Raw genomic sequence first — 12,222 nt, 5'->3', positions numbered from 1 at the left:
GCAATTGGTGTTTTAACATACAAGTTCTCTGATTTATAGATGACTTGCATATAACTCCTGTGTAAATTTTTTTTGGAAATTCTAGAAATTGCACTGACTTTTTTTTTTACTTGTCTCAGGCTTGGGACTCTCCAAGGGTTAGTCTACCTCCGACGGTCCTGGAGCTGGCTCCTCTTCGTCGAATGATGGTAAAAACTGAGGTGTCAGTCTTTCGGTCCAGTAGAGATGTTCTGAGGCAAAAGGTGAGGGCAAGGATTAAGGGTTGTGCATGGTTTGCAAGTATAAGATTATCCATATTGGTGCATTTACGACACTTGAGTACAACTGGGCAAACATTTAAGGTGTTAGCCCATTTAAGGTACTGCTTGAACCGTAGAAGTAGTATACCCTGAAAGAATGTCCTGAAAATGTTGGTGCGACTAGAACGTATCATGGACTCAAAAGCTTAATTTAATTGGGCTATAGAATGGTAGCTTCCATCTGCTTCTCTTTGGCATCTTGCTTTAGCACGATATTTTTAATCAGTGGAATCTATTGATGGAGCCCTGACTAAAGATTGGTAAAGTACAATCACTGCAATAAATTCATAGCATTTAACACTGTATATGCATACTGTTCATTCAAAACCAGCCCTTAACGACAAATTCTCCTCAGAAGTAAATATTGCTCAAACAATTCAATGTCTAATAAAGTGCATATATGCTAGCTCAAAATGTCTCTCGCCTTCTTGATTCCTTTGACTTATATGGTGGAGTCTCAATTTGCAAACTGATTCCACTTTCTCCAGGTGATAAATTTGAAATCTTTGAACCTTTACACCCCATTCTCAGTTGTGCGACTTGACTTAGTCGCAGTGACTTCATGCACTACTTTGGTTTGACTTTCATGTAACTTGAGGGCCATAGACATCAATGTTAACCCATGGTTGCTGGAAAGAAATTCGCTCCATCTATGGCCAACCTAAGGCTCCATGCACACTTGAACGACAAGTCATGCAACCTTGGGGTGCAGCTTTGGATGGGCGTGACTTAGATGTGACTTGTCCATCTGCGAGGTTGGGACCCACTGTTGCACTACTGACCAATGCATCAGGGACAAGTCGCATCTAAAGCACCATACACACTAAAATTTTCTGCAGATTTTATTTACCAAAACCATGTAGTGCAAGGGCCCGCCTGATTGCATACACATTGAAACTCTTAAGGTTTGACCTCACATATGGTTTTAATCTGAAGACAAAAATCTGCAGAAAATCGAATAGTGTGTATGGGGCCTTAATCACATCCATCCAAAGTTGCACTCCAAATTAGCATGACTTTGGAGTCGTTAAAGTGTGAATGAAGCCTTAGGTTGGCCATAAGCAAATCTTTCCTGCAACCATGGGTTTGCAGGAGAGAAACTCCATTCCCCCATAAACACAGTCCATGTTGATAGGAATCCCACCGAGCCATTGTGTTCTCCCGGGAAGGTGGGGGGGGGAGAGACAGTGATTGCTAGAGGCTATATAGCCGCTTGCAATAATGGCATGTAAAATCCAGCAGGCTGACTGGTCAACTTGGGTAAATTCAGCCTGCCCATACATGATCAAATCTTGGCTGGTTCCTGCTAAACCGGCTGAGATTCAAACCATCTATGGCGGGCTTTAGTTTCCAAAGTAGCTTTCAAATTGATCACCTGGAGAAAGCGGGATCCGCTTGCAAATTGAGACATCACCATACACAATGAGTAAAAGGAATCCAAGCGAGACATTTTGAGCTTGCATACAGTCGTGGCCAAAAATATTGGCACCTATGCATTTGTCAGATAATGCACCACTTCGCCCAGAAAATTGTTACAAATACAAATGTTTAAGTGCCGGTTCACACTACAGCAACTTGGGATCCGACTTGTCAGACCTCAAGTTGCCCCAAGTCGCCGGACATAAATTCCATTGAAGTGAATGAGGGCCATCTTAATGTACGCTACTGAAGTTGCTCCAACTTCAGAAAAGATCCCAGTACTACTTCAAGGCGACTTCTAGGCAACTTGTACCCATAGATTTCAATGGAAGTTGCCTCCAAGTCGGATCTCCATCTATATTGAAGCAACTTTACAGGAAAGAAAATTTACACAGGTACTTCCCACGTTTACCCAGGCAACCCCCTCCCTCCCACAGAGCTGATTATTCTGTGATTGGCCACAGCCAAAGTTGCCTGTCCTGGAGGCAACTTTAAGTCACGTAAGTCGCACTGAAGTCTCCTCCAAATCACCTTGCAGTCGCGCTGCAAGTCGGGTTGCCCCTGTGTGAACCGAGCCTAAGTGTTCTCGTTTTTCTTTTTGTATCAGTATGAGACAAAGTGGAGAAACAAAAAGCCAAATCTTTACACATTCTGCACCAAACTCCAAAAATAAACATTTTTGGCACCTTCCCAAAATTGTAAGAAATGTGTTCCAAGTTTGTGATGCTCCTGTAATTTGTAATTAAACTCGCCTGTATCAGTTAGCAGGTGCTGACCATTTAGAAATCACACCAGTAGCCAGTTGAAATGAGAAATTTACTCAACCTTTCTATTGTGCCTGTGTACCACACTGAGCATGGAGAAGAGAGCAGCAAAGAATTCTGAGGATTTGTGAACAAAAATTGTGGACCAGCATAAACAATCAAGTTTTTCAAGTTCATCTCCAGAGATCCTGATGTTCCTGTGACCACTGTGCAACAAGTTTACAGCCAATGGAACTGTAGCTAATCGATGAGTTTGAATTTATCGGATTGCAACAAAGGATTGTTGGAATGGTGGATAAGGAACCTCGATCGCCTTCTGGACAAATTAAAGTGGACCTTCAGGCACCGGGTACAACTGTCGGCTCACACTGTCACCATCTGAATGAAGACTCTATGGTAGAACCAAGAGGACCCCACTGCTGACACAAACATAAAGCCAGATTGGAGTTTGCCAAAACTTGAGGAAGCCAAAATCCTTTCAGGAGAATGTGCTGTGGACAGACAAAACAAAATTACAGCTTTTTGGTAAAGTCTAATTCTGTTTTCATAAAAAATGCAGCCTTTAAAGAAAAGAATCCAGTCCCTACAGTCACAAGCTGGAGGTTCACTGATGTTTTGGGGTTGCTTTGCTGCTTCAAGAGCTGGATGTTGTGACCGTGTGCATGGCCTTATGAAAGCTAAATACCACCAAAGAATTCTGGGGTGCAATGTAGGCCAGTGTCAGAAAGATGGGTCTCCGTCAGAGGTCTTGTAGCAGGGCAATGACCAAAAGCACCCAGAAATGGTTTAAGACAAAGCGCTGGAGACTACTGAACTGGCCAGCAAACTAAAGCCCATAAAGCACCTGTGGAGCGATCTCAAACAGCATTTGGGGAAAGGGACCCTTCCAATCTGAGACCTGGAGCAGTTGGCAAAAGAGTGCTCCAACAATCCAGGAGAGGTGTAAAATGCATTGATGGCTACAGGAAGCAATTGATTTTTTTTTTCCAAGGGGTGTGCTACCAAATATTTGAGGGGTGTCAATTTTGTCCAGTCCATTTTTGGAACCCTTCCAACCTGAGACCTGGAGCAGTTGGCGAAAGAGTGGCCCAAAACTCCAGTAGAGTGATGTAAGAAACTCATTGATGGTTACAGGAAGCTATTGCAGTTTTTTCTCCAAAGGATGCGATACTAAATATTGAGAGTTCTAATTTTGTCCAGCGCATTTTTAAAGTTTTGTGTGGAATGTGTCAGATTTGGCTTTGTTTCTCCGCTTTTTTGTCATACCAATACAAACAAAAGAAACAGAATGCCTGAACGGTTGTAATTGCAACTATGGCTGCTGGATTCATTATTTTCTATGAAGGGTGGTTCTAGTGCGTTGGTATTGAGTTATAAATACTGTATAAGCAGATATGGCTTCTTATGCAAGTGCAGAAAATGCAACATAAACACTCACAGATGTAATCGCATTAAATGCTGTAAAACTTTGTTAAACTGAACACCATTTTCTGCATGGCAGGCTTGTTCAAGTTGTCGCAAGAGGCTTTTGTGCAGGCAGGTCCTCTGCAAATTCTGTGAAAGGTAAGGTTGCCATGTTCCAGAGAGATTCCTTTTGACGTGATGAATTGCAATTTCTGGATTGGAAACTTAGTCCAGTTGTCTAACTATTATGAGTCTGAACCAGATTTACTGAAATCTAGGCAATGTAGCTATGTAGTTGAAATATGTATGTGATCCGATTCAACTGTGAAAACTTTCTCTGTAGCCTGTTTGCATGCCGGATACCTCTACAATAAAACAGTCAGGTCCTGACCCTACTCCACCACTACACAGTATGGTCAAGATTACACCCCCAGCCTGTGACTGGACAATGGAAGTGGCAGCGTTGTGAGCTCCCAGTGTGGTGGTAGAGGGGATCGCAGCAGACTGGTATCAGGTTTTTGCACTAGAGCAAAACTTTATAAACAAAGGGCCAGTTTATCGTCCAGACTTTAGGGGGGAAGAATAGTGCCCTGTAGGTGCCGCTGGGAAGAATGGTGCCCCCCCCATAGGTGCCGCTGGGAAGAATGGTGCCCCCCCATAGGTGCCGCTGGGAAGAATGGTGCCCCCCCATAGGTGCCGCTGGGAAGAATGGTGCCCCCCCATAGGTGCCGCTGGGAAGAATGGTGCCCCCCCATAGGTGCCGCTGGGAAGAATGGTGCCCCCCCATAGGTGCCGCTGGGAAGAATGGTGCCCCCCCATAGGTGCCGCTGGGAAGAATGGTGCCCCCCCATAGGTGCCGCTGGGAACAATGGTGCCCCCCCATAGGTGCCGCTGGGAAGAATGGTGCCCCCCCATAGGTGCCGCTGGGAAGAATGGTGCCCCCCCATAGGTGCCGCTGGGAAGAATGGTGCCCCCCCCCATAGTTGCCGCTGGGAAGAATGGTGCCCCCCCCATAGTTGCCGCTGGGAAGAATGGTGCCCCCCCCATAGTTGCCGCTGGGAAGAATGGTGCCCCCCCCCATAGTTGCCGCTGGGAAGAATGGTGGCCCCCCCATAGTTGCCGCTGGGAAGAATGGTGGCCCCCCCATAGTTGCCGCTGGGAAGAATGGTGGCCCCCCATAGTTGCCGCTGGGAAGAATGGTGGCCCCCCATGTTGCCGCTGGGAAGAATGGTGCCCCCCCATGTTGCCGCTGGGAAGAATGGTGCCCCCCCATGTTGCCGCTGGGAAGAATGGTGCCCCCCCATGTTGCCGCTGGGAAGAATGGTGCCCCCCCATGTTGCCGCTGGGAAGAATGGTGGCCCCCCATGTTGCCGCTGGGAAGAATGGTGGCCCCCCCATAGTTGCCGCTGGGAAGAATGGTGGCCCCCCATAGTTGCCGCTGGGAAGAATGGTGGCCCCCCATAGTTGCCGCTGGGAAGAATGGTGCCCCCCCATGTTGCCGCTGGGAAGAATGGTGCCCCCCCATGTTGCCGCTGGGAAGAATGGTGCCCCCCCATGTTGCCGCTGGGAAGAATGGTGCCCCCCCATGTTGCCGCTGGGAAGAATGGTGCCCCCCCATGTTGCCGCTGGGAAGAATGGTGCCCCCCCATGTTGCCGCTGGGAAGAATGGTGCCCCCCCATGTTGCCGCTGGGAAGAATGGTGCCCCCCCATAGTTGCCGCTGGGAAGAATGGTGCCACCCCCTAGTTGCCGCTGGGAAGAATGGTGCCCCCCCTAGTTGCCGCTGGGAAGAATGGTGCCCCCCCTAGTTGCCGCTGGGAAGAATGGTGCCCCCCCTAGTTGCCGCTGGGAAGAATGGTGCCCCCCCTAGTTGCTGCTGGGAAGAATGGTGCCCCCCCAGTTGCTGCTGGGAAGAATGGTGCCCCCCCAGTTGCTGCTGGGAAGAATGGTGCCCCCCCAGTTGCTGCTGGGAAGAATGGTGCCCCCCATCATAGTTTCCGCTGGGAAGAATGGTGCCCCCCCATCATAGTTTCCGCTGGGAAGAATGGTGCCCCCCCATCATAGGTGCCGCTGGGAAGAATGGTGCCCCCTCCATAGGTGCCGGTGGGAAGAATGGTGCCCCAAGGGCCAGATAAAGGCAAGCAAAGGGCTGCAGTTTGGAAACGATTGCACTAAAATCTTATTGAATACATTAGAGCAGCAAGATGTCTGATCTTGCCCTAGACCAGGACATGCTCTAAGGTTTTCAGGCCTGGCTGCACTTTACCTGGCTTAATGGTCCCCTGAATGTTTGTGTTCGATCTTTAGAAATATGCTGCAATCTCTCTCGTTTATTTTGCAGGACTATTTGCCCGGAATGCCGTGTGGAGGTAAATGCTTCTGGGAATTGGGATTGAGTTGGTTCCTTGTAATGCTTTCACTTTTAGACTTAAGGATATTTGAGAAAACAGCAGGAATGCTCATGAGCCCAGTTCGATCTCGGTACAGGGCACCTGTGCAAGTACGTTCCCAAGCCAGACACTGTCCATGTCCCTCGTCTTGGGATTTGACACAGCTGCTGCAGATGGGCACAGCAGTGGATCGAGGGAGGACTCGTGTGTAGGGAGGGGGAAAAGGAGCAGCAAGCTTTGCAGGTTTTTACCCTAATGCATTAAAGCAGAGTTCCACCCAAAAGTGGAAGCTCCGCTTATCTGACTCCCCCCTCCAGTGCCACATTTGGCACCTTTCGGGGGGAGCGGGTACCTGTTTTTGACAGGTACCTATCCCGATGTAGCACCCTGATGTTTTAGGCAGGGTTGCTATTAAATTTGCCAAGTGATAGTTGCCTTGGCCAATTGATAGGTCAATTGATTTTGCCCTAATTCTGGAATTGCTGCACATCTCTTCTGTCACTAGATGGCTGGGTACCTGGTGACATTAGATAAGACAAGGGCATTGCAAGGACAGATTATGAATGGTATCTCAACCAATGGGCAGGGATTTTCTTGGGTCCCTTGGCCTGCTGGGACAGCCTGTTTGGGTGGAGTCAGGTGATCGGGGGTTCTGTGCCACCTGGACAGCTGTCTGGGTGGACGTGTGGTATTGCCCCAGGCTGCTAGACCAGAAACCGAAGACCTATCTTGGGGACTTCTGGCTGCTAGGCTGTCTGAGAGCCTATCCAGAAGTACTGCAGGGTTTGGGACTGCGGGCTGGTAGTTCAACCAGAAGTAGCGATTCCGCCGGCTGGGGAACCAGTCGTGGTCAGAGGTAGAGGGGAAGCTTTTGCCAGAAAGGGACCATCCACCTTGCTACCTGAGACCACTGAGTAAGCTGAGGACAGTACCAGAGCAGACTTCTCACCAGCCGGGGATGGTGAAGAAGTGGGAACGCATCAGCAAGTGCCAAGTCAGGGACCCAGCTGGACAGCAGAGTTGACGCTTGTGGAGTGCCAAGCCAGGGACCTAACGTGTCAGCATGGGTGAAGCTTGAGTATTTGAGTGCCAAGCCAGGGACCCAGCAGTGAAGCAGGGGGTGACGCTTGAGGAAGATACGGAGTGCTACAGTGAAAGAGCTCAGGGGATCCAGTGGATAGTGGATCTGAAGTCTAGGGAGACTGGGAGCTTGAGTAAAGACCCACAGTGAGTGTGGGGTAAAGAGAACTGTTTGTGTTGCTACTAGTTGAATAACTTTACTGTTAGTAACAGCTACAAGATTGTTGCCATAGGAGACAGCGGTCCTACCTATACAGAAGTGGTGTCTGTCTGGAAGCCTTCACATGTATAGCTGTCTACCTATAGACGTCTGAGTCTGCCAATTAACATTTACCTAAGGGTGTTCTGGCCCTAACCCTCTCTCCCACCATTCTGTTTAAGAGACAATAAATCTCTTTGCGTTCAAAGTGTCTGGCACCCACATTTCATCTTTCATTACACCCACTATGCCTTCTTACCCACTCTACACTGAAGGATGTCATCTGTCCCTAACTCTGGAGGTCACCATTAGGTCTCAGGGGCCCCCGGGACTTTGCTACATCCACTTCTGGGAGATCGTGCTGCAGCACGATCAGTTGCAAGTTCGGCCCCTACTCCTTACCCCGCCGACGGGCCATTCAGAAAACGCAGTGTGCTTCCCGCATGCACAGTAAGGAACTGGCCTTGAAGCCGCAAGGAAAACATCGGCTGGGGACATTGCTGGATTCCAGGACAGGTAGGTGTCCTAATAAGTCAGCAGCTACAGTATGTCTAGCTGCTGAATTATTTTTTTTTTTTGCTGGGGGGGCAGAACTCTTTAAGGTAGGCAAGACTAAAACCGGGTGCCCCACCCCTTACTGTTTAAAATCCACCCTTTCACCTGTAAATGCCCCTTACACTTTAGGCTCCGCCTATTCCTCTTCATACATTAAAAGTGCATAATGAGTGCAGCCTTTCACTTTTGGGAGGGTCTCGGCATCAACCCCTGAAATCTAAGGATGGGATGTGACCCCCCCCCAAAGTAAAGGACTAAAAGTCCCAGCATGAACCCCTGAGATCTAAGGATGTGACCTCTCTTGGGTTCATGCTGGGACCTGTAGTCCAATAGTTGAGGGGCTCACATCAGCTCTGAGGGGCTCATGCTGGGACCTGTAGTCCTTCGCTTTTAGGGGTCACATCCCCCTAAAGTTAAAGATTACTACCCCATCATGAACATCTCCTCTTAGTAAGGGTCTCTGCAATGCATGGCTCCCTCATGATGCACGAGTCCTGGCAGTTTCCTTTCCCTTCCCTCTGAGCGTGGCGTGCCGCAAGAGAATTGAGGAGGTGGGTGGAGCTAAATCACTAGGCACAGAGGATGAAATTGACTCCCTTCGCTTTGAATGCTGGGGCCTTGGCCTCGCTTTGCATTAGGGCGGGGACGTGATGTCACTGGTTGCTAGATGGCATGCACTGCAGCCCTAGCAACCAGTGGGCAGTAGAGCCAGCAGTGAAGGTGGAGCAAGCTACGGGTCTTGGCCAGCTGGGGTCAATACTGACAGTAAAGTGGCACTGTCTGCGGCAGCCTTTTTCTGGGGCATCATATCGGCGGCCCAGTCTGCCCCTGTTCTCTGAAGTTCTCACTAGTGTGTCCTGTCTGGGGGGGCAGCACCGCCCCCGGCAAACACCTGGTTTGCCTCGCAGTAGATACGCCCCTGGCTACAACTGTCCCATGTGGGCTTTAACACTAAACTGAGCGATAAAACGACTGCTGATCGCTCATTTATCAGTCTGTTCAGTAATCGCTCTGCTCCACCACTGCTTACTGGAGCACTGGGCAGGAGATGGGAGCTGCTGGTTGACCCAAGGCAACACTAAGCTGGATTAGTGTTTCTGACCTGCAAGCTACCTTCATTTGGCTGCAAATTAACAAATGCTTTCAGCAACTACTATGGGTCTTATTTCCCATGATTCCTTGCAGTCAGATGAAGCCACTTTCAGTACGCCTGATCAGACCATACTTCTGAGTAGGTGTGTACCCATTCAGAGCTTTGCTTAACCTGGTCAGTTCCAGATCTCTATGGTATTACAATTGGATACTGTATTCTTAGCCCTGTAGGGCCCACATTACAATTTAAAATGGTGTCTTCAGCGTCCCTCTACCAGACTCCCTTCTAATAATTCTCAGACCCCATTGTCGGGAGGAATTCTGTTTTTAATGGGTCAGGTAATCTCTAAGCCATGTAATGCTTCTATAGAACATCAATGGTTTCAAGAAATTTCATTATCTTCAAATTTTTAATGGTTCCTTTTGAGGAGTTTTTCAAGCTTTTTGTTCTTTGCAGATGTTGATGCCCCACCAAAAGTGCATGCACTTACCGGTCAGCTTCTTCAAAGCTCGGGTTCTCACGCAGGAGAGTGATCTTACTCGAACTAAGGACTTGCTGCATTGGAACAACTCCAGGTGAGGTTTAGTCGTTGAGTGTAACTTTGCAGGCCTGGAAAAATCTCTGGAGCCCTTGCTTGCTGTGCTTATTATCTTGCCTACCTTTTGAATCTTGTCAGCTGATGCCCCTGGCTATTTAAAGGGAGGCTAATAGAAATTTGAAAGCTGCCATTCTGAGTGGACATAGGGCTGTCAGTCTTGAACTAGCCAAAAAGTATAGAACAGTACAGTCTTGGTTTTTGTTGTGCTCAGGTCATTGGATCTAGGCTTATTCAGGCAACAAAGCCAGTATGGGCCTTGTAGTCTACATCAGGGGTCTCAAAACTTTTCAGACAAAGGGCCAGTTTACTGCCCCTCAGACTTTAGGGGGGCAGACAGTGACCAGTGGGAAGAATAGTACCTGTTGATATCACTTAAAGGAATTGCCCCTCACTATTGGTGCCAGTAGGAGGAATTGCCCCTCGTCAATGCCAGTGGGAGGAATAGTCCATTGGTGTCAGTGAAAGGAGTAGTTCCCCATCATTGGTGAGGGTAGTTTCCCCATCATTGGTGAGGGTAGTTTCCCCATCATTGGTGAGGGTAGTTTCCCCATCATTGGTGAGGGTAGTTTCCCCATCATTGGTGAGGGTAGTTTCCCCATCATTGGTGAGGGTAGTTTCCCCATCATTGGTGAGGGTAGTTTCCCCATCATTGGTGAGGGTAGTTTCCCCATCATTGGTGAGGGTAGGTTCCCCATCATTGGTGAGGGTAGGTTCCCCATCATTGGTGAGGGTAGGTTCCCCATCATTGGTGAGGGTAGGTTCCCCATCATTGGTGAGGGTAGGTTCCCCATCATTGGTGAGGGTAGGTTCCCCATCATTGGTGAGGGTAGGTTCCCCATCATTGGTGAGGGTAGGTTCCCCATCATTGGTGAGGGTAGGTTCCCCATCATTGGTGAGGGTAGGTTCCCCATCATTGGTGAGGGTAGGTTCCCCATCATTGGTGAGGGTAGGTTCCCCATCATTGGTGAGGGTAGGTTCCCCATCATTGGTGAGGGTAGGTTCCCCATCATTGGTGAGGGTAGGTTCCCCATCATTGGTGAGGGTAGGTTCCCCATCATTGGTGAGGGTAGGTTCCCCATCATTGGTGAGGGTAGGTTCCCCATCATTGGTGAGGGTAGGTTCCCCATCATTGGTGAGGGTAGGTTCCCCATCATTGGTGAGGGTAGGTTCCCCATCATTGGTGAGGGTAGGTTCCCGGGCTGTAGTTTGGAGAACCCTGCACTAAGGAACTTTATCATTTTAGTGGGCTTTTTACACATTTGAAGATTCAAATTGATCTGGAAATGTCGAACATGTTTAAAGCTAATGAGTTTTATTGATTGGTTTTAAATCTACTTAATTTTTACCTTTTTTGACCTTTCTTCCTAGTGTTCCACTGGTTATGTTTCATCCCAAAAACACATCAGGTGACTTTGCCTTTCGCAAATGGATAATGTACAACTGGACTTCAATGACCATATGTCTTAAGTGCCAAGAGTACATTTTGGATGTAATCAAAAGGAATCGGAGCTGCGAAATCCCCGGAGGAAGCTTCAAAACGCGGAGCATGTCTGTCTCTGCGACACCATTCTTAAGACATTAAACCTTTTGTAAGGTGATAACTTAGACTGCCTTTACAAAACTGGTTGACTTCAACTGGAGCCAACTTCAAACCTTCCAACCTTCTGAAATTCTTTGGGAGGTCATCAGACTTGATGAGACCAAGGTGACATGTCCTTGGTAAAGGTTTTTTTTTATGTATTTGTGTGTCCTGTCTTATGACTAGGCCTGTCTTAATAAAATTGTCTCGTTTACTTTGAGATGTGCCCAAAAACACATTTTTACTTTTGATTTTTCAAACACGCCCCTGGTGGGGAGAGGGTTTTAACCTTTTTTGTTAAAGGTAAAAAAAAAATTGGGTAATGCCTTCAAATTTTTGACCACTATTATAACACTGAATAACTAATGGAATGTGCATAATTTATAATTGTATAATTCTAAACCTATTTCATGGTTCTAAATGTCACAATATTTAAGAAATTGTAAATATTTTATTATTTTAAACCTATATTCTTGCATGTTTTTTTGAAATGATGCACTTGGAAACTGCTACACTTTCATTTAAATAATTCAATGATATTGATTCACCAGACACCACCAACATGGATTTGATGGACCTACTGGTCTCTTGTCCCGGGAGACCTTGTTCCATGTTCCCTCTCACTACATGTGTTTTACGGCCTTGTTTCTTGAAGTATGACTGATTTTATTATGGCCTTGTGCTTAATACTTGAGAGGAGAATGTATATTCTGTCAAATTTACCAATAAAGTGCAAGATTATTATGGAGTTTTTTTTCCCTGAATCTCATTAGCACACACCCTGCATCATCTACCCTCAGCTGGTCAACTTCTTCCTGTGTGACCTAAAGTCTGTCCAGGAAA

The 12,222-nt window shown here is 47.6% G+C and overlaps 1 protein-coding gene across 1 annotated transcript in view; it reads left to right on the top strand.

Annotated features, from left to right (window-relative positions):
• The window catches only part of LOC141114585 (protein spire homolog 1-like), a 34,942-nt gene extending 23,139 nt beyond the window's left edge, over positions 1–11,803 (top strand). The window contains exons 12-16 of the mRNA XM_073608377.1: positions 113–242; positions 3,984–4,045; positions 6,227–6,254; positions 9,659–9,777; positions 11,169–11,803. Coding sequence (XP_073464478.1) covers positions 113–242; positions 3,984–4,045; positions 6,227–6,254; positions 9,659–9,777; positions 11,169–11,382 — 553 coding nt within the window. The 3' untranslated portion in view covers positions 11,383–11,803. The remainder of the gene's footprint in view (positions 1–112; positions 243–3,983; positions 4,046–6,226; positions 6,255–9,658; positions 9,778–11,168) is intronic.
• The last annotated feature ends 419 nt before the right edge of the window (positions 11,804–12,222 follow it).

This window comes from Aquarana catesbeiana, linkage group LG12 (genome assembly GCF_042186555.1).
Source record: "Aquarana catesbeiana isolate 2022-GZ linkage group LG12, ASM4218655v1, whole genome shotgun sequence".
Lineage (NCBI taxonomy): Eukaryota > Metazoa > Chordata > Amphibia > Anura > Ranidae > Aquarana > Aquarana catesbeiana.
The sequence above is the reverse complement of the archived record's forward strand: the minus strand, read 5'-3'. Positions and strand labels throughout refer to the sequence as shown.